Source organism: Leucoraja erinacea, chromosome 2, assembly GCF_028641065.1.
Source record: "Leucoraja erinacea ecotype New England chromosome 2, Leri_hhj_1, whole genome shotgun sequence".
Classification (NCBI taxonomy): Eukaryota; Metazoa; Chordata; class Chondrichthyes; order Rajiformes; family Rajidae; genus Leucoraja; species Leucoraja erinaceus.
The window spans coordinates 22,691,066-22,711,201 of NC_073378.1; the positions used below are offsets into that span (position 1 = coordinate 22,691,066).

Here is a 20,136-nt window from a genome sequence, read left to right on the forward strand (position 1 = left end):
TGGGGTTACATTAGCTACTCTCCAATCCTCAGGAACTACTCCAGAATTTAAAGAGTTTTGAAAAATTATTTGAAAAATGATGTATTGGTTAAGAATAAAAAGGATGCATGGGACAGGTATAGGCAGCTGGGATCAATGTATCCCTGGAGGAGTTTCAGGAACTAAGGAGTAAAGTTAAAAAGGAAATCAGAAGTGCAAAAGCGGTCCAGGAGATAGCTCTGGCAGATAGCATTAAGGGCAATCCCAAGAAATGTTATAAATACATAAGGGGAAAAGGGTAACTAGAGAGAGAGTAGGACCCTCGGTAATCAAAGCAGTCAGCTCTGTGTGGAGCCACAGAGATGGGTAAGATCCACAATGAGTATTTCTCCTCTGTATTAACCGAGGAGAATGACAGGAGGACTGAGGAACTTGGTGCAGTCAATGGCAGTGTCTTGAGAGCAGTCAGTGTTTCGGTCGAAGAGGTGCTGAAGGTACTATCCTGTACGAAGGTGGACAAATCTCCAGGGTCTGATCAGATATATCCAAGGACATTGTGGGAAACCAAAGAGGAAATTGTGGGAGTCCTGGTTGAAATTTACGAGTCATTTTTAACACAAGAGAGGTGCCAGAAGACTGGAGGGTGGGAAATGTTGTGCCTTTATTCAAGGGGGGACTGCAGGGAAAATGCTGGGCTCTGGAGGCCAGTGAGCTTAACATCTGTAGTTGGAAAGCTTCTAAGGGAGTATTCTAAGGGATAGGATATACAGGCATTTAGATGAACAAGGGCTGATTAGGGATAGGCAGCATGGGTTTGTACGTGTGAGGTGGTGTTTCACAAATCTGATTGAGTTTTTTGAAGACCATAGAAACATCGAAAATAGGTGCAAGAGTAGGCCATTCGGCCCTCCGAGCCAGCACCGCCATTCAATATGATCATGGCTGATCATTCAAAATCAGTACCCCTTCTGACTTTTTCCCCATATCCCTTGATTCCCTTAGACCTAAGAGCTAACTCTAACTTTTCTTGAAAACATCCAGTGAATTGTCCTCCGCTGCCTTCTGTGGCAGAGAATTCCACAGATTCACAACTCTCTGGGTGAAAAAGTTTTTCCTCGTCTCAGTCATAAATGGCCTACCCCTGATTTTTAAACTGTGACCCCTTGTTCTGGGTACCAAAAAGATCGATGTGGGCAGAGCTGTAGATGTTCTATATATATATATGGACTTCAGCAAAGCATTCAATAAGGTTCTGTATGGAAGGCTGCTCTGGAAGGTTAGATCGCATGGGATCCGAGGAGAGAGAGCTGAATGGAAATAAAATTGGCTTTATGGAAGTAAGTGGAAGGGTAATGGTGGCACAAATGCATTTCGTTGTCTCTGTACTGTACACTGACAATGACAATTAAAAAAATTGAATCTGAATCTTGGAGCACAGGAAGATGAGGGATGATCTTATTGAGGTGTATAAAATCATAAGAGGAATAGATCAGGTAGATGCACAGTCTCTTGCCCAGAGTAGGTGAATCGAGAACCAGATGACATAGGTTTAAGGTGAAGGGGGAAATATTTAATAGGAATCTGAGGGATAACTTTTTCACACAAAGGGTGGTGGATGTATTGAATAAGCTGCCAGAGGCGATAGTTGAGGCAGCCACTATCCCATCATTTAAGAAACAGTTAGACAGGTACATGTATAGAACAGGTTTTCTATACCAATTTTTCAATTACCAGGTTTTCTAAACCGATCCCCCAATTTCCCTCCGGGGATGAATAAAGTTTTATCGTATTGTATCGTTATCGTATCATTTAGAGGGATATGGACCAAATATGAGCAGGTGGGTCTAGTGTAGCTGGGACATGTTGGCTGGTTTGGGCAAGTTGGGCTGAAGGGCCTGTTTCCACACTATCACTCTATGACTGCTCCCCTGTTTCCAATGGAACAGATGGATTGGTTAACATTAGCAGTTAGATGGTGCCTCATAAGTGAAAGTATCAGGAGGAAACAAGTTGATGATAGGCAAGCGTGGTAAATGAGGTCAACAATCAATCACAACTGCAGACTTTGAATGTTTGTTTAGTGCCGGGCAAATTATCAGCAGCTGCTCTGTGCTCCATGCAGTACTTTTCCACTCAGTAATGGCTCCACCTGTCAGTGAATTCATTCCAATAAATCTGATGGAAAGAATTAAATGGAGTCCTGTTTTAACTCTTTCGCTGACATAAGATCCGAACATTCTGGAAATAGAACAGATAAGGTTAACTTAATGTTCTGTCTGTAACCTATTTAGTTTCACACTTAATTTCCCCATGGAATGTTCACATTTTAATGTCTATCAGTATTTTTTTTAAATGTCTTTGAAGGTCTATCAGTAGGAAGGAAATGCAATGCTAGTTTACACCAAAGATAGACACAAAGTGCTGGAGTAACTCAGCGGGACCCGAAACGTCACCCATTCCTCCTCTCCAGAAATGCTGCCTGTTCCGCTGAGTTACTCCAGCATTTTGTGTCTGTTTTTAATGTCTTATCAGTAGTTGTTTTAATGCATTTGTTCCTAACGATGACAACACTTATGATCCATTCCTGATTGCCCTGGGATTGGGCAAGCAATTGAGATAGCCACATCAGTGTGTCCAAAATCATCTGTAGGCTCTCCCAGGTAAAGATTTATTTTCTTGGACATTATTGAACCAGTTGGATTTTACACTAATTATGGAGTTTAATGATCACCTTCACTAATAAGAGCATTCATTGCAGCTTTAATTATCTGAATTTAAATCCCCCAGCTGCAATGATGGGATTTAGTTCATGATTGGATCAAGTTTTAGATTATTTTAGATGTTAATTCAGTCATTTTGCCTCTCTGCCTCTACGGTATTCCATCAAACATCTGATGAGGAATCTGGAACTTTTAATTCCACTTGGTCTGCATTGTGGCTCAGCAATTATTGCTACTGCCTCACAGTTCCAGCAATGCATGTTTGATCCTGACCTCAGATGTAGACTTTACACTTCCTCCCTATCGCATGTTTGGCGGCTCCCTGGTGCTCCAGGTTTCAACTTTTTCATAACATGCTGCTATGCTAATTGGCTCCTATAAATCGCTCTTTAGTATTAGTAAATTGCATAAGAATCAAAAGGGTGTTGATGTGAGGGTGATTACGATACGATACGATAAACTTTATTCTTCCCAGAGGGAAATTGGTCTGCCGACAGTCATAACACACAAGACACATAAAAACTTGAAATTAAAAGTGAAAACAAAAAGAAAAAGACAAGCGGCTGTTGGCTGGCAGAACAGAATCAACAAACAAATCAACAAACAAACACACAGACTTATCCCTGGGCAGAGGATTCTAAACTAGAGTGTGTCCCCCCACACCGGGTCTCCCTATGTTCTCCCACCGTCCCATGCCGGGTCCCCATTGTCTTCCCCTCCTCCCTCATGCTCATCGACCGCGATACCGCACCACCACCGAGTCTCCATTTGCCGCTGAGGCATGCGATGCCACCGAGAGTTTCGCTGCCGCCGAGGCTCCCGCTGCCGCCACTGAGGCTCCCTTCACCACCACAGCTGAGGCTCCTTCACCCAGATAGGCCTCGCCGTCTGGCTTCACCACAGTCCCCTGGGAGGCCTTCGGTCTTCGGTCAACGGCGGCGTGGCTCCCTGGCAGTTGCAGAGCTGAAGAATGGTCTCCACCCGAAACGTCACCTATTCCTTTGCTTCAGAGATGCTGTCTTACCCGCTGAGTTACCCCAGCATTTTGTGTCCATCTTTGGTTTAAACCAGCATCTGCAGTCCCTTCCTGCACAGGACAGTTGGGTTTGTTCTGCTAGGAGTCAGCATGGATCTGATGGGCTGAACGGTCTCTTGCTGCAAGTACATTTATTCTAGTACATTTCTAATGGTCTATTAGAATGTACTAGGCACCTTCCAGGCACAGGTTTAACACAATTTGATATAACTTGTTAATTACACATGAGGTTATTACAAACTGTTGAGTCCATCTAGGAGATGGAAAACTCTGATTTAGAACCACCACTGCCTTGTGACCATATCCAGTCATGGAAAAGGCTCCAGGATTAAACCTCAAGAAAATCCGGAGTTGGAGCCACTAAGGCAGTTTGTCGTTGTCTACAACCTCGCTCTGGCAGCTCCTGCGACGGCGCTGGTGCCAAACTGTAACGGCCTTGTTGTTCCTTTGGATCGATCAGCGACGTGGAGAGGGGGGACATGCTGCATGGCTAACATCCTGTCCTCCATATGACATCACCCAGGCTTGCATCCGACATGGATGCATCACCCATGGTCAGTCATGACCGAGGGGGGCCTATATGAGTATGAGTATGAGAACTTATTTCTTCTCATTAAATAATTGCTCAAACCACAAATATTATTAACTGGTTGCAAAGCACTGTTTATTGAGCTAGGACTTTGGTTATCTTACTCCGTAGTGGTCTGATGCTTGCAGCCTCAACAGTCAGTGCATTTCTCTCCTCCTCTACCTTATTTCACTCTCCCTCAATCACCAATTCAATCCACCTCCTTTCATTGGCCTCACACTCGCCACAGCAACTTTCATTTCCCTGCAGCACACATCATACATATTGCACACTAGTTATCCGAGCATGATAGACTGAAATCTCCCACCCGAGTCTGAGTTTTTTCTTGCAAGAGAAGTTACAAGAAATACATGAGTTAATATTTGATATGCAGAGACGGCCAAGCAATAAGTTGGTAGAAGCAAGTATGAAACAACCGGAGGATGACAGTAAGGTTTCAAGACATTCTCACGACTCATAAGTTCATAAATTCTTGGAACAGAATTAGGCCATTCAGCCCACCGTCTACTCCGCCATTCAATCATGGTAAATCTATCTTTCCCTCTCAATCCCATTCTCTTGCCTTCTCCCCATAACCCTTGACACCATTCTCCAGTACTGGTTCACCAGCTAGTGAAGGATCATTACTGACTATCTGAAGAAATTTGCCCTAGTTAATAAGGATATTGCTGGGTTTATGAGGATAATGCCAGGACTCGAAGGCCGGAGCTAGACTGAAAGGTTAGGCGAGCTAGGACTTTTTTTCTTGGAGCGCAGGAGGATGAAGGGTGATCGTACAGAGGTGTATAAGAACATGAGGGGAATAGAGAGGGTAGCTACACCTAGAGTCCTTTACCCAGAGTAGGGGAATCAAGAACTAGAGGGTACACTTACAAAATTCTTTTGGCTAGATGCAGGAAGATTGTTCCGGTTAGGGACTCTCACAGTCACGCTTAGATAAGGGGGAAATCCTTTCGCGAGATGAGAAAACACAGAGAGCGGCGATCTCTGGACTCCCCCCATGACAGTTCATGGTCTACGAGTTAATGTGGCCCTTGTGGCTAAGGGGTCGAGAGGTCACAGCTACGAGTTGGGCAGCCAATCATATTATGGCGGTGCGCTCAACCGGCCTACTCCTGCACCTAATTTCTATGACCCAATGTCTCGTACCAACAACCAGCGACCCAATTGTTGTGACTTAGGACGACCACCTATGACCACACCTACAACAACCTACAACAACCTACAACCACAGAGGCAACAACCTAAGACAAATGAAATCAACCAACGTCCACCCAGGACAAGCCAGGACAAGCAATGACCCTGTCGGCGACAAGTGAAGACAACTGAAGATAATTCTGTCGCCGGTACCTGTCGCCGGTTGGCGTACGATGACGGAGGTTATCGCCAATGGAATTCACCGAGGTCATCACCCGACGACAACTAACGTCACCTGGCGTTATCCTGGCAACAACCTACGACAGGAGAAGACAGGCAACGTCAAGCCCACTGTCGCTGAAGAGTTTTGAACATTTCAAAATCCAGCGGCCACTAGAAAAAAGTTATGACACTTGAGGAGACAACTCACGACCATAGACCAACTCACAACCCATTGACCATGCGGCGACAGCCTATGTTGCTGATAAAATCACCTAAGTGGGACGGACAGGCCCTGTAATGTTTGAGACCACGTAAGGCCCTGTTGTGACTAGCACAAGCAGATGGAAAACACGTCCGACATCTTGTAAGTATGATTTATTCCGCCCCACCCACGGACACTTCTCCAAGGTCACCTGCTCTCGATCACGAGGCACAGCCCTTTATATTAAAGGGGCACTGGCATTTACATATACATCACATCTCCCCCTTTACTTTAATTACAATTCTCCCCCTTCCCTTAAATTACCTTACATCCCCCCCCTTCAACGTTGGTCAAAATTAATAACTTGAACCTTAATGAATTTAATGTGGATAAAGTACCACAAATAACACAGTGCTCGTCATACTACAAAACTATTAAAAAATTGCCCAACAATTTTACATAACAAGTCGAGTTGGGGGTTTTGACAATCGCCCACTTCTCGTGCAAGTCGTCTTTCCAACTCGTTCTGTGTCGTATTTCTGTTGTGTGCGAGTGTGGCTTGGCTCGCTTTGAGCCGATTCCCCCACCACAGACCCTTGTGGTGCGGCCTGTGATAGTTCGCTTGAGTTTGGGAGACTAGCTCCTTCTGGGTGAGGGGTTCCTCCTTGTGGGAGAGTGTTCGCACTTGTCTGCTGCGTGTTGCCAGGGCATGGCTCAGCTTCTTCGTGCGCAGGTCGTATGTCCTTCCTGTTCCTGCGGAACTCTGTACCGCTCGGTGTAGAGATGACGTAGCTCCGAGGGGACAGGTTTTCTCTTGCAATACGGCCACGTTGCCACTCAGTTGGTTTGGCATGAAACCGTACCTGTTGTTGTTGTTCCAGGCGCGGCAGCGGCAGCGGCTCAACGCTTGCCTTCACATTGAAGTATGCTGCCTGTTTTTCTTGTCGGATGGCCAGTTGTGGTCCCATGGGAGGGACATGATGAGGCAGTAACAGTGATAGAGGCGATGGCAATTTGCTTTAGTCTACTGTTCAGTAACTGTGAGGGGGCATAGCCGCCTGTCCCATCAAGGGGGGTGTTGCGGTATTCGAGGATGGCGTACATCGGGTCACGGCCGCTGCGTTTGGCTTTCCTCGTGATACCTTTTATAGTTTGCACACAGCGCTCTATCTGCCCGTTGCTCTGTGGATATATGAGATGAAATGTTGCAACCCTGCCTTCACTTTATCAGCCTTCCATCCAATATAAGCGAGTTCGGTATTTCAACTGCGCATGCCCAGGTCATAGGTCACTTGTGATAAACATTCTCGGCAGCTGAGCTGCTGAGTGTATACAGATCTGCGTTTCATCTGTAGTCAGGATCGAACCCGGGTCTCCAGCGCGGCTAGCGCTGTTGAATTGCTACTGGAGTTAGCAACACTGTTTCTCCCTTCTCCACTGGTCCATGCAGAAATCTCAGCAGTGACAATCTAATGTTGCCAGACTGCATGTGACAACAACGTGCGTGAGGGGGCCGATTTCTTGGCATTAATATCGGAGTTTGGGCGGAGGTGATGACATGCCAGATGGTGGGGACTATTCCCAGGAAGTGAAAGGCCTTTGGGTACAAACTAGAATCAAGATATTATAAAGCCTCAAATGCCCTGGAGTGCAGATGTTGATGATGTTATTGTGAACTGCGCCAATTGCTGGTGGTTAATTTTATGTGCGAGTGTGGCTTGGCTCGCTTTGAGCCGATTCCCCCACCACAGACCCTTGTGATGCGGCCTGTGATAGTTCGCTTGAGTTTGGGAGACTAGCTCCTTCTGAGGGGTTCCTCCTTGTATAGAAACATAGAAACATAGAAATTAGGTGCAGGAGTAGGCCATTTGGCCCTTCGAGCCTGCACCGCCATTCAATATGATCATGGCTGATCATCCAACTTAGTATCCCGTACCTGCCTTCTCTCCATACCCTCTGATCCCCTTGGCCACAAGGGCTACATCTAACTCCCTCTTAAATATAGCCAATGAACTGGCCTCAACTACCCTCTGTGGCAGAGAGTTCCAGAGATTCACCGCTCTCTGTGTGAAAAATGAGAGTGTTTGCACTTGTTACATTACAGTACTGATGTGGTATTCAAAACCCCTGTGTAGTTGCAGCAGGGTTTTGTCCCTTTGTTCCATGCTGTGTATATGAGATGAAATGTTGCAACCCTGCCTTCACTTTATCAGCCTTCCATCCAATATAAGCGAGTTCGATATTTCAACTGCGCATGCCCAGGTCATAGGTCACTTAAGGTGAGAGGGGAAAGAGTTGATAGGAACCTGAGGGGCAACTTATTCACACAGAGGATGGTGAGTATATCGAACAAGCTACCAGTTACTATAACCACATTTAATCTGGTGAGTCTCCTTCATGGTCTAGAGGAGCTCCCGCATTCTGGGAACTAGTCGCGGCCTCAGTATGGTCGCAGCTAATTTTTCAACATGTCGCCATGGAGAAAATCAATACTTTTGTATTCTTAGGTGCAATGGTAGTGGGGTCACTTGTCGTTGTAGGTAGTCAAGGTAGCCGTAGGTAGTTTTAGTAAATCTCCTTTGTGACCAGGCATTTTCATTGGCTCATTGGGGAAAGAAAATGTAAGCACGAGTTTTCAGAACCAAGGAATTACCAACCAGTAATGTTAAATGCCCGCCAAACTTCACAGCCGTATATCTCTGGCATTAAAAGTTGTCTTGCTTCTTAAAAGTGTCTCCACCCCCGCCACTCTTTTAAAGGACTTACACTGTGCTAGCCGTCTTTAACCTCCCTGTTCATCGCGGTGTGTGTCTGTATCGCCTCGGCTTTGCACCGTTTGAATTCCAGGCAGCGCTCCCCCGCTTTCACTGGCCCCCGCGTGCGTGTGTGCATGCGCGTGCGCGTGTGCTTGTGCGTGTGTGTCTCTGTTCCAGTTCGCGGTTTTTCAGGCGAGTTGCGTGAGCTTGTAGGTCACAGGGAGTCCGCTGAAAAATCGCCTAAGTGAGACAGGCCCTTTACTTCAATCAATAATTTTAGATTGTACACATGTCAGTTGAGTGAACTCAATTAATGTAACAAGTATTAATGTAATATGCTGGGCAGCACCTTTCTGGCTAATTGGAAGCAGCATTTGCAAGTACAAGATTTGCTGCTCTTGGTTTAGAAAATTAAGTGGGAGCTGTATACTTGCTGGACCATTTAATGTGAGTACACTCCTTTAGAGTTTGCTCAGTAGTTTTAGTCAGTGGCCGCTCGTTGTGATTAGGTTGCCTGTTGTACAAACATACATCTTCTTGATACAATTGATGTAGATGTTTTATGATCTTAATTAGAGCATGACCATTAAATTAGAAAAATCAATAGCTACAATATCTGGGGAAAGTCCACTTTTCCAATTAATTGAGAACTTTTATTAGCGGAAAGTCTTTTCTCACGATTCGCTTCAAAAAGGAGCTTGATATCATGCGGTCATCTTTAGAGCTAAAACTTAATTTTAGCTATGGGTTTCAAAAATGTTCTTTTTTTTACTGGGCATTCCTACTGCAATTTAGTTCCTGGAATGAACTGACAGCCAAGCAATTCAGTGGAGACTTCAGCAAACACTGTACTTTATCATCAAAAAACAGTAATTAGGCTGAGACAAAAAAGTCTTAATAATTAATGGTTCATTTAAATATATATCATACAACATATTAAGCTCTTGACTTGAAAATTCATTTTCTTTTTTATCGTCTCAACATGCAATATAAATCACAACCATTACATCTCAGCCATTTTAAAAGTCATCTGTAATATTGTTTATATAGCTGTAATATAGCTTAAACAAGTATTAAGTGCTAATAAAAATAACCAAGTGTCAAATCTTCAAAGATCCTTACCAGCCCCATTTCCCATGTGGTCATTCACTGGCTCGATGCCATTCAAAACATTCGTCCTAGCCCATCGAGTCTGTGACTTTTGATAGTTGGTCCAGTTGCAGAAATCTGTCTCAAAGTCACAGCTTTCATACCACGGGCCTTTAAAAAAAAAGAGCCAGATATTAATAACATTGTACACAGCAAAAGATTAACTTTCATTTGTAAGTTCTGAGCCGGGTGTGCAGCTCTTGGCTATGGAGATGCTGGGAAACACTTCCATACATTTACAAAATGTAATGTACAGCATGGTAGGGCTTTCTTTTAGGACGAATTACTGATGAGTTTGGGAGGGTAGACATTAAAATTGCAATCTCAGAATAACTCGTCTACCTTAGGTAGAGATCTTCTCCCGTCTTTTAGAGAGACAGGAGAAGATTGATGACACAGCCTCTCCAGGGGCCATTGTGAGGGGTGCAGATAAATGGGGTTGCAACAGATGAGGGGAGAGGAGCTGCTCATTTGTATTTTTAAACAATGCTACATGTTTTACAATTTGACCTTCACTTAAATCTCAAGCCCAGTCCTGCTGCGGTTGCATTGGGCTTGCGTACCCAGGGCTGAAAGGATGCAGTGACTGTTTGATGAACAGGTAACTGTTTTTGTATTCGGAGCGTCTAGACTCCTTCCCCCATCATATACTTTCCTTGAGCACCACCAGCGATCTGGGCTCTCACCCAAAGTTCTGAGCCTCCTGGGTGGCACAGTGACACAGCATAGAGTTGCTGCCTTACAGCGCCAGAGACCCAGGTTCGAACCTGACTGTGGGTGATGTCTGTACTGTGTTTATACGTTCTCTTTGTGACCGCGTGGGTTTTTTCTTGGTGCTCCGGTTTCCTCCCACATTCCAAAGGCGTACAGGTTTGTAATTTAATTGGTTTTGGTAAAGTAAATTGTCCTTAATGTGCAGGATAGTGTAAACACACAGGACGATTGCTGGTCAACACAGACTCGGCGGGCCGAAGGGCCTGTTTCAGCACTGTATTCCTAAAGCCTAAAGTAAAGTCTAATGCCCCTGTCCCACTTAGGAAACCTGAACGGAAACCTCTGGAGACTTTGCTCCCCACCCAAGGTTTCCGTGCGGTTCCCGGAGGTTTTTGTCAGTCTCCCTAATGGTCGAAAGTGGTTTCCGCTTCTTCTATGTTCCGGCGATTATTTAAAAATGTTTTAAACCGGCCGCAACTAAAAATAGGTTGCCGTTTTAAAAATCGGTGCGATGCTAGTTGAAGGTGGTTGCCGGAGGTTGCAGGTGGTTGCCGGAGGTTGCAGGTGGTTGCTGGAGGTTGCAGGTGGTTGCTGGAAGTTGCAGGTAGTGGAAGGTCATACCTTCCACTAGCATCGCAACCGGCTTCGACTAAAAAATTACCGATTTTTAAAACGGCAACCTATTTTTAGTCACGGCCGGTTTTGAATATTTTGAAATAATCGGCGGAACATAGAAGAGAAAAATACTTTTGACCATTAGGGAGACTGACAAAAACCTCCGGGAACCTTCAGGAACCGCACGGAAACCTTGGGTGGGGCGCAAAGTCTCCAGAGGTTTCCGTTCAGGATTCCTAAGTGGGACAGGGGCATAAGACTCCTTCCAACCCAGTCTATCTGACCTCTCCTCTTTGCTTACTTGTGAACTTACCCCACCCACGTCTGAACCTTCCATCATCCCTCTGACATTTACTGGCACCCCTGTAGCTCTCACATAACTGGCTCTCAGTTTGGAAATCCTTCCATCCTCACCTAACTTTTCCAAACCTTCCCTCTTCCCAATCCTCATCTACAACCGCTGCAGTCAGAAATCAGAACATTGCAACGATGATGGGCGTTGCTTCCAGGCATCAACAAGTGGAAAACGTCCTTCTGGGCTACCTGGAACTATTGGGCCTATTGTTTAGAGCTTGTCTCTTTGTCAGCTAAGTGATATTGAAGACAACAATGTCAGTTATTGTAACCAATATTTATATCCACCATCAATGCCAACACCTGATTTAGTTTTAGTTGACAGATTGTTTTGTTTTGAGATACAGCAACAAAACAGGTACTGAGTCCACGCAGACCATTGATCAACCATTCACACTAGTTCTATGTAATTCCACTTTCACATACACTGCCTACACACTACGGGGCAATTTACAAAGACCGATTAACCTACACACTTACACGCATTTGGCAGTGGGAGGAATATATAATACCTGAAGGAAATATATGCGGTCACAAATTTACAAACTCCACATGGACAGCACACAAGGTCAGGATCGAACCTGCGACTCTAGCACTGTGATGTAGCAGGTCCGTCAGCTATGCCTCTTGTGCTGCACCTGGTGTTGACATTTTACTTTCAGTTAATGCTAATTTACGTTGGAAATCTACCACTTCACTCTCAAACATTGACTTATGATGCTCCTTCAGTGATAGTGTTAATATCCTGGCCTAGGAAGTCAAGAACAGCCAAATAGGATAATTACATAGGTGTCAGAGAAGACACAAGAGACTGTTAGACCTTGGCACCAAGGGTGAAGCATAAAGGGCCTGTCCCACCAGCATGCGACTGCATGCGGCTAGCGCAACCTAACCTGGTCGCTTGAGCCGTAGGGCCTCGCGTGGCCGGTCCCACAGATCGCCGGAGCCGTATGGAGTTGAGCGGGGCTTCGAAAAACTGACATTGTCCAAAAATTCCGCGCAGCATCAGCCTGTCGGCCCACAACCGCATTGAGGCCGTACGCAGTGTCTCGATGCCGTACGCAGCGTCTTGACGGTGTACGCAGCATCTTGACGGAGTACGCCTAGCACGTGGCGTTGCTTGATTACGTCACCGCCCGGTGTGCCATTGCATGATGACGTACCGCCCAACGCCATGCGACATCAAAATTCAATCGGCCAGCCTCCTGCCCAGCTGATTGGTGAGTATGATGTCGGGACCAGCCCCGCAAAAATCCAGACGGCTCTGCGGTTGGAAGTGGGACCTGCCCCGCGAGGGTGTACGCCTCAAGCCACCACGTTTGGTCGCACTAGACACATGCAATCGCATGCTGGTGGGACAGGCCTTTAAGGATAAATCACTGTGAGAAGTGTCCAGTTCTAATTCTAGGGTAACTTGAAATAATCTGGGGTTGATCACGGAGATTATCACACAATTATCATCACATAATGGGTGACAAAAAACACCATTATGCAATTGAACTGTGAGTGCCTTGTTGGCGGGAAGGTCTTATAGTTCTATTTGTTTGTAACAATTGTGTAAACATGGAGAAAATCTCACATATCAGGCATTATGAAATAATATCGATCAACCCATCACAATTTGTGGATGTCAATGGCGTTTCAGCGTAGAAAGACACGGCTGAGATTCTGTATGAGCTAAAAAATTAATAAAGAGTTGTAATGGAAAGATTAAGTGGATAAATAACTGAATGTAGAGGCGATCCATTGTTGAATGTTGTGGGATGTAAAAAAGAACATTGCAGAAACCATGGACATAATCTTCCAGATCACAATAAATTTAGGAGTGGTGCCTGAGGACTGGAATTGCTACAAACTTGTTCAAGAATGAGTATGTGGATAAAACTAGTAACTACACAACAGTGATGGGGAAGTTCCAGAAATAATAATCAAGGATGGAATTAGCAGTCATTTGGAAACATGTGGATTGATTAGAGAAACTTAGCATTAAGGAGAAGTGTCTTTCGCCGGAGAGTGGCGAATCTATGGAATCCATTTCCACAGATGGCGGTGGAGGCCAAGTTAATGAGTATCTTTAAATCAGAGATTGATAGGTTCTTGATTAGTAAGGAAGTCAAAGGTTATGGGGAAAAGGCAGGAGAATGGTGTTGAGAGGGAAAAATAGATCAGCCATGATCGAATGGCAGAGCAGACTCGATGGGCCGAATGGCTTAATTCTGCTCCTATATCATCGTCTTATGGTCTTGATTTATGAGAGGCAAAGCATCTAACTTCATTGAGTTTTTGAAGAGGTAATAGTGAGTTTTGATGAGAGAAATGCTGTTGATGTTATAGTTATGATGGCAGAGGATGATGGTAGGTATATACTTCCAAAAGGCTTTTGATTACATATCACATAATGACGTGTGACCTTAATTATGTGGATTGACTAGGGAAACTAGGTTTATTCTTCTTGGAGCAGAGGAAGTTGAGGGGAAATCTGACAGAGGTATTTAAAATCATGAATCATTATTCCCGATGTTGGGAAAGTCCAGAACTATTATTCCCGATGGGGGGTCACAGTTTAAGGATAAGAGGGAAGTCTTTTAGGACCGAGATGAGAAAAACATTTTTCACACAGAGAGTGGCGAATCTGTGAAATTCTCTGTCACAGAAGGTAGCTGAGGCCAGTTCATTGGCTATATTTAAGAGGGAGTTAGATGTGGCCATTGTGGCGAAAGGGATCAGGGGGTTTGGAGTGAAGGCAAGGATGGGATACTGAGTTGGATGATCAGCCATGATCATATTGAATTGCGGTGCAGGCTCGAAGGGCTGAATGGCCTATTCCTGCACCTATTGTCTATGTTTCTATGAAGGGTTCAGAGATAGAGAGAGACTGTAACCTTTTGGATTGGTCTTCGGTGGAGGCAATATGGACTAGATACGCTGACTGATCTCCTTCTATGCTGTTTTTGTTCTGTGATCCTTAACATAAGCAGGGCAATGATTATTTTAAATCATTAGCTCCTTTTTTTCCTCAGCAAAATGAAATTTAGAAGTGCTTAAATAAGTCAACAGAATTTGGGCTTGTACAGTAATGAATGGGCGTAAGTTTTATTCTGGCAGACTATATTATTTAAATTAAAACAGAATAATTCATCAACATCCTGTCCTTTAATTCTGGGAATAACATTCTATCTTCAAAGTCTCTTGCAGCCTGAATACATTAAATAAAAAACTGCATTCCCAAAACCAACTGCCTAGTTAATTGCAATGCTTTGATTTCGCAAGACCTCCCATATTACGTGAAAACCTTGTGCCCTTTTCAAAATTTCCTTTAAAACTGCGAACAAATTGTTTTCTACCATATTTGTGAAGTTTCCACTTCACATGCATACAAAAAGAAACAATTTGTTTTTTTGTTTAGGCTCTCAAAAAAAAGGACTTGAATTAAAAAGAACAAAGAGAAAATATCAGCATTTACAGTATATTGTAACATGATGAGTTATTTAAAATGGTGAGAGGGACAGACAGAGTTGACGTGGATAAGCTTTTCCCATTGACAGTGGGAAGATTCAAACAAGAGGACATGACTTGAGAATTAAGGGACAGAAGTTTAGGGGTAACATGAGGGGGAACTTCTTTACTCAGAGAGTGGTAGCGGTGTGGAATGAGCTTCCAGTGGAAGTGGTGGAGGCAGGTTCGTTGGTATCATTTAAAAATAAATTGGATAGGCATATGGATGAGAAGGGAATGGAGGGTTATGGTATGAGTGCAAGCAGGTGGGACTAAGGGAAAATAATTGTTCAGCACGGACTTGTAGGGCCGAGATGGCCTGTTTCCGTGCTGTAATTGTTATATGGTTATATGGTTACGACAGACAATAAAGTTTTCTGAATCTGAATCTGAATCTGAATCTAAAGGGGAACTTCTTTACTCAGAGAGTGGTAGCTGTGTGGAATGAGCTTCCAGTGGAAGTGGTGGAGGCAGGTTCGATGTTATCATTTAAAAATAAATTGGATAGGTATATGGACGGGAAAGGAATGGAGGGTTATGGTCTGAGTGCAGGTAGATGGGACTAGGGGAGAATAAGTGTTCGGCACGGACTTGAAGGGCCGAGATGGCCTGTTTTCCTTGCTGTAATTGTTATATGGTTATATGGTTATATCTACAACCTTTGGGTATTCCAAAGCACTTCAAAGCCAGTGAGTAAGCATGCTAGTAGAGTGGTTAAATAACTGTGCTGGGAGGTTCCAGACTATTAATTAAGCAACAACAGTTTCAATCCCACCATAGCAGTTAAGAAATATAAATGTAATTAATTAAACAAATCTAGACTTTTTTTGTAGAAATTCATCATTCCTTCAAAGAAGAAAGCTGCCCTCTTATCTAATCTAGGTCACCAATGCCCTTGGCTATTCAATCCCTTCAAATCCAGGGCCAATTAAGACCACAGTAAATGGTTGTGTCCTGTAGAGTGTTGCACACCAGAGAGATATAGGAGTTGTACACATTTCATTGAAAGTAGTGCACTGGTAGATAGGGTGGTAATGAAGGCTTTCGTACATTGGCTTTCATAAGGTCATAAGGAATAGACGTAGACTTAGGCCATTTGGCCCATCAAACCTGTTCTGTCATTCAATCATGGCTGATCTATTTCTCCCTCCTAACCCCATTCTCCTGCCTTCTCCCCATAACCTCTGACACATGAACTAATTAGGAATCTATCTATCTCTGCCTTAAAAATATCCACTGACCTGGCCTCCACAGCCTTCTCTGGTAGAATTCCACAGATTCACCACCATCTGACTAAAGAAATGTATTCTCCCCTCCTTCCTAAAAGAACGTCCTTTAATTCTGAGGCTATGACCTCTAGTTCTAGACTCTCCCACGAATGGAAACAACCTCGCCACATCCACTAGTCAGGGTATTGAGTATAGATGTTGGGACATTATGTTACAGTTGTACACAACTTTGGTGGGACCTTATGTGGAGTATTGTGGTCAGTTTTGGTCACCCTGTTATAGGAATGATGTCATTAAGCTGGAAAGAGTGCAGAGAAAATTTATGAAGATGATGTCAGGGCTCAAGAGCCTGAGCCATCAGGAAAGGTTGGCTAGGTTAGGACTAGGTTAGTCAATTATAAAAGATGAAATAGCGGCACAGTTGGACAGCAGTAATAGGATCGGTCCGAGTCAGCATGGATTTACAAAGTGGAAATCATGTTTAACTAATCTTGTGGAATTTTTAAGGATGCAACTAGGAAAATTGACAAGGGAGAGCCAGTGGATGTGGTGTATCTGGACTTTTAGAAAGCTTTTGATAAGTTCCCACATAGGAGATTAGTTGGCAAAATGAAAGCATATGGTAGGGGGATAGGTTACTGACATGGATAGAAAATTAGTTGGCAGACAGGAAACAATGTAGCCTCACTGGATAAACCATTAGTAATGTCATCTCAGACCACTGTTGTGACATTCTCCTTAATCAAAAAAGCAACACCACTCCTCTTTTACGCCAACCTCTATCTCATCTGTATTATCAGTACTCTGGAATCCAGTCCCGTCCCTTTCTTAGCCTGGTTTCCATAATGGTTGCAATGTCCCCATTGCAGCTATCTATCTAAGTCCTGAGTTCATCTGCCATACTCTCCTGTTAAAATAATTGCAATTCAATCCAACAATTCTTTCTCGCTCCAGTGCTCTCGCCAACTCTCCACTGAATTTACTTTCATCACCTTCCACAGCGACTTCCAGACTCTCACCTGTCTCATTCCTGTAGTGGATCCCGCCCCCAACCAATCCAGTTGAAACCCACCAGAGTAGCACTAGCAAAACTTATCCGATTGATTATTTTTTTTTAAATTCCAGATTTACTTATTTATTCGCACCTAAATTACATTGTCACTAGGATCCATCCAATCGTACAAACAATTTCTGTGTTTATAAAATGCCTTAGAAAGAAATAGAAAGAGACTGTATTCATCATCAAAAAATAATGCAAGTATGATTAAAATTGAAAGATAGGGAACTGTTGATAGTCCATGAGAAATGCATTACTTACAATCTTGATCACCTTTCGCGCCCATGAAATCGCATTCATTATCAGGAGGCACACGAGATCCTTCTGTCCATTTTAAATCAACTCCTTGACATGGATTCACCACCAGCAAAGTCACAAATACCCACAGCAGTACTTTCTCTATTTTATTCATTGAATGGGAAATCTCGTGTCACCAGTCCTCTTTATCTATTTCCACCAATACTTCTTCCATTAAGCAACCTGAACATTTATGAATTAAAACTGACATTCAGAAGTGAACATGACTTAGCACTGCAATGCATGGTATTCTGCTGTTCTGTGAGAGATCATAAACTTCACCTGAGTTCACAATGTCTGCCTTAAGAAATATTTAACCTGAAGTTTTATCTTCCCTGTTATCACTTCATGAGTCATTCCAAGAATAGCATAAACAAGGTAAAGGTTTCCAGAATAATTGAACTTGTGTATCAAGTGGAAATATTGCAGACTCTGGAATCTAAAATAAAAAGACCCTTTCACCTGAAATGTTAACTCTGGATATACAGGAAATGGAGGCATATAGATTATGTACAGGCCTATAAGAGTTGGTCTTGGCATCATGTTTGGCACAGACACTGTGAGCAGAAGGGCCTGTTCCTATGCTGTACTGTTCTATGTTCTTAGTTTAGTTTATTAGACAATAGACAATAGGTGCAGGAGGAGGCCATTCGGCCCTTCGAGCCAGCACCGCTATTCAATGTGATCATGGCTGATCATCCCCAATCAGTACCCCGTTCCTGCCTTCTCCCCATATCCCCTGACTCCACTATTTTTAACATTACTGTCACATGTACTGAGATGCTTTTATTTTTGTGCTATCCAGTCAAAGAAAAGACAATCTAGCTGTCCACAGTGCTCAACTAAAGGATAAAGTATACAGTACAGTGTAAGATAAAACATTAAGGCCAATAACGCTTGAATAAACATCTCTAATGAGGTGGGTGGGAGGCCAGGACCATTTGCTAGCTGATGAGAGGACCATTCAATTACTTGATTACAGCTCGGCAGAAACTGTCCACAAATCTGGTGGTACACATTTTCAAACTTCTGTACCTCTTGCCTGATGTTCTATGCTTCTCTTTCCACAGATACAGTCTGCCCTGCTGAGTGTTTCCAGCATTTAATGTTTTTCAGTTATTATTGAATTTGCATATGTCCATCGTGTGGTCAAGTATGAAATTAATATCTTAAAAGAAAGAGCACCGTATCTTTAGTTTCCAATTAAGTAACTTCCGCAGGTATACAGACGGAAAAAATCTATCTTACAGTAATAAATGTTGCAAAACAAAAGTTAGGAGCAGGATTGCTCCTATGTCCTGTTCATAGAGTATCAAGTTCATAAATGCATTGCAACACAGTTGCCACCTGTAAATTTTTCAGGGTGGACTTTGCCAATCATTAGCCAAGACGTATGATGAAAGAATGGGTCGACTGGGCTTGTATTTGCTGGAATTGAGACGGATAAGAGGAGATCTTATCGAAACATATACAATTCTTAGAGGATTGGACAGGGTAGATGCAGGGAAAATGTTCCCAATTTTGAGGGAGTCCAGAACTAGGGGTCACCGTTTAAGTATAAGGGGTAGGCGATTTAGGACTGAGATGAGGAAAACCTTTTTCACCCAGAGAGTTGTGAATCTGTGGAATTCTCTGCCACAGAAGGCAGTGGAGGCCAATTCACTGGTTGTTTTCAAGAGAGAGTTAGCTTTAGGTTTTTGAGCTATGGGAATAAAAGGATATGGGGACGGGGTTCTGATTTTGGATGATCGGCCATGATCATAACAATTGCAAGGCAAGATTTTGTGTTATTCTATGTTGTTTTCAATCCATTGGCTCCAACCTTATTTAAATCCTTCGTGGACCAACCACATTGAATCTACAGCCTAGAAGGCACACCAATCAGGAGTCTGAGGTAATTTGGAATTTCTCCAATAACTCTTGCAAACTTCGACAGACGCACCATAAAAAAGCATACTGCCAGGGTGTATCGCAGCTTGGTTTGGGAACACATGCAAGGAACAGCTTACCCATGTTTTCCTGAACTTCCTTAACACTGTAAATAAACAGTAGGACAGTATATGTTGACTACATGGATTTCAGTAAGGCATGTGATAAAGTTTCTCATAGGAGGAACATCCAGAATATTAAGATGCATGAGGTCCATGTCGACTTGATAGTTAAGATTCAGAACTTCCACAGGTCAAAGGAGATGGTGTGACAATCCTTGCAGTTCACCCTTGCCTCAAGAGGAGGTCATGGCAGTCTCATGTTTATCCTGGCAGCTCATCTTGATGAGGCAGCATTGCCTGCCTTGCATTATCCTAGCGGCTGAGTCGCTGCCTGTGTGTGTGGGCGTAGTCCCTTGTTGCTCTGTCATCTCAGGCTTCTCCAGCCACTCAGTCTTAGCCTCAGTAGAGTGCCTGGCTCTCCAGAAATTCTTCCTGGCTGTTCAGTCTCCACCAGTTGTGTCACTGTGCTGCAGGTACAGGTACCCTCCAGGTACTTTTCAGAAGCACATACTGTAGAAATGTGATTGACTTGCCAAGTCATAGAAATCTATGGATCAATAGGGCCTCGCCAACAGTCTGTCTATCCCTTCCTTC

The 20,136-nt window shown here is 43.7% G+C and overlaps 1 protein-coding gene across 1 annotated transcript in view; it reads right to left on the reverse strand.

Moving 5' to 3' along the window:
- The window catches only part of LOC129705316 (MAM and LDL-receptor class A domain-containing protein 1-like), a 35,578-nt gene extending 16,038 nt beyond the window's left edge, over positions 1 to 19,540 (reverse strand). Inside the window, exons 1-2 of the mRNA XM_055648834.1 lie at positions 17,516 to 19,540; positions 9,764 to 9,901 (exon numbers count right to left, since the gene is read on the reverse strand). Coding sequence (XP_055504809.1) covers positions 9,764 to 9,901; positions 17,516 to 17,666 — 289 coding nt within the window. The 5' untranslated portion in view covers positions 17,667 to 19,540. The remainder of the gene's footprint in view (positions 1 to 9,763; positions 9,902 to 17,515) is intronic.
- Positions 19,541 to 20,136: the final 596 nt, after the last annotated feature.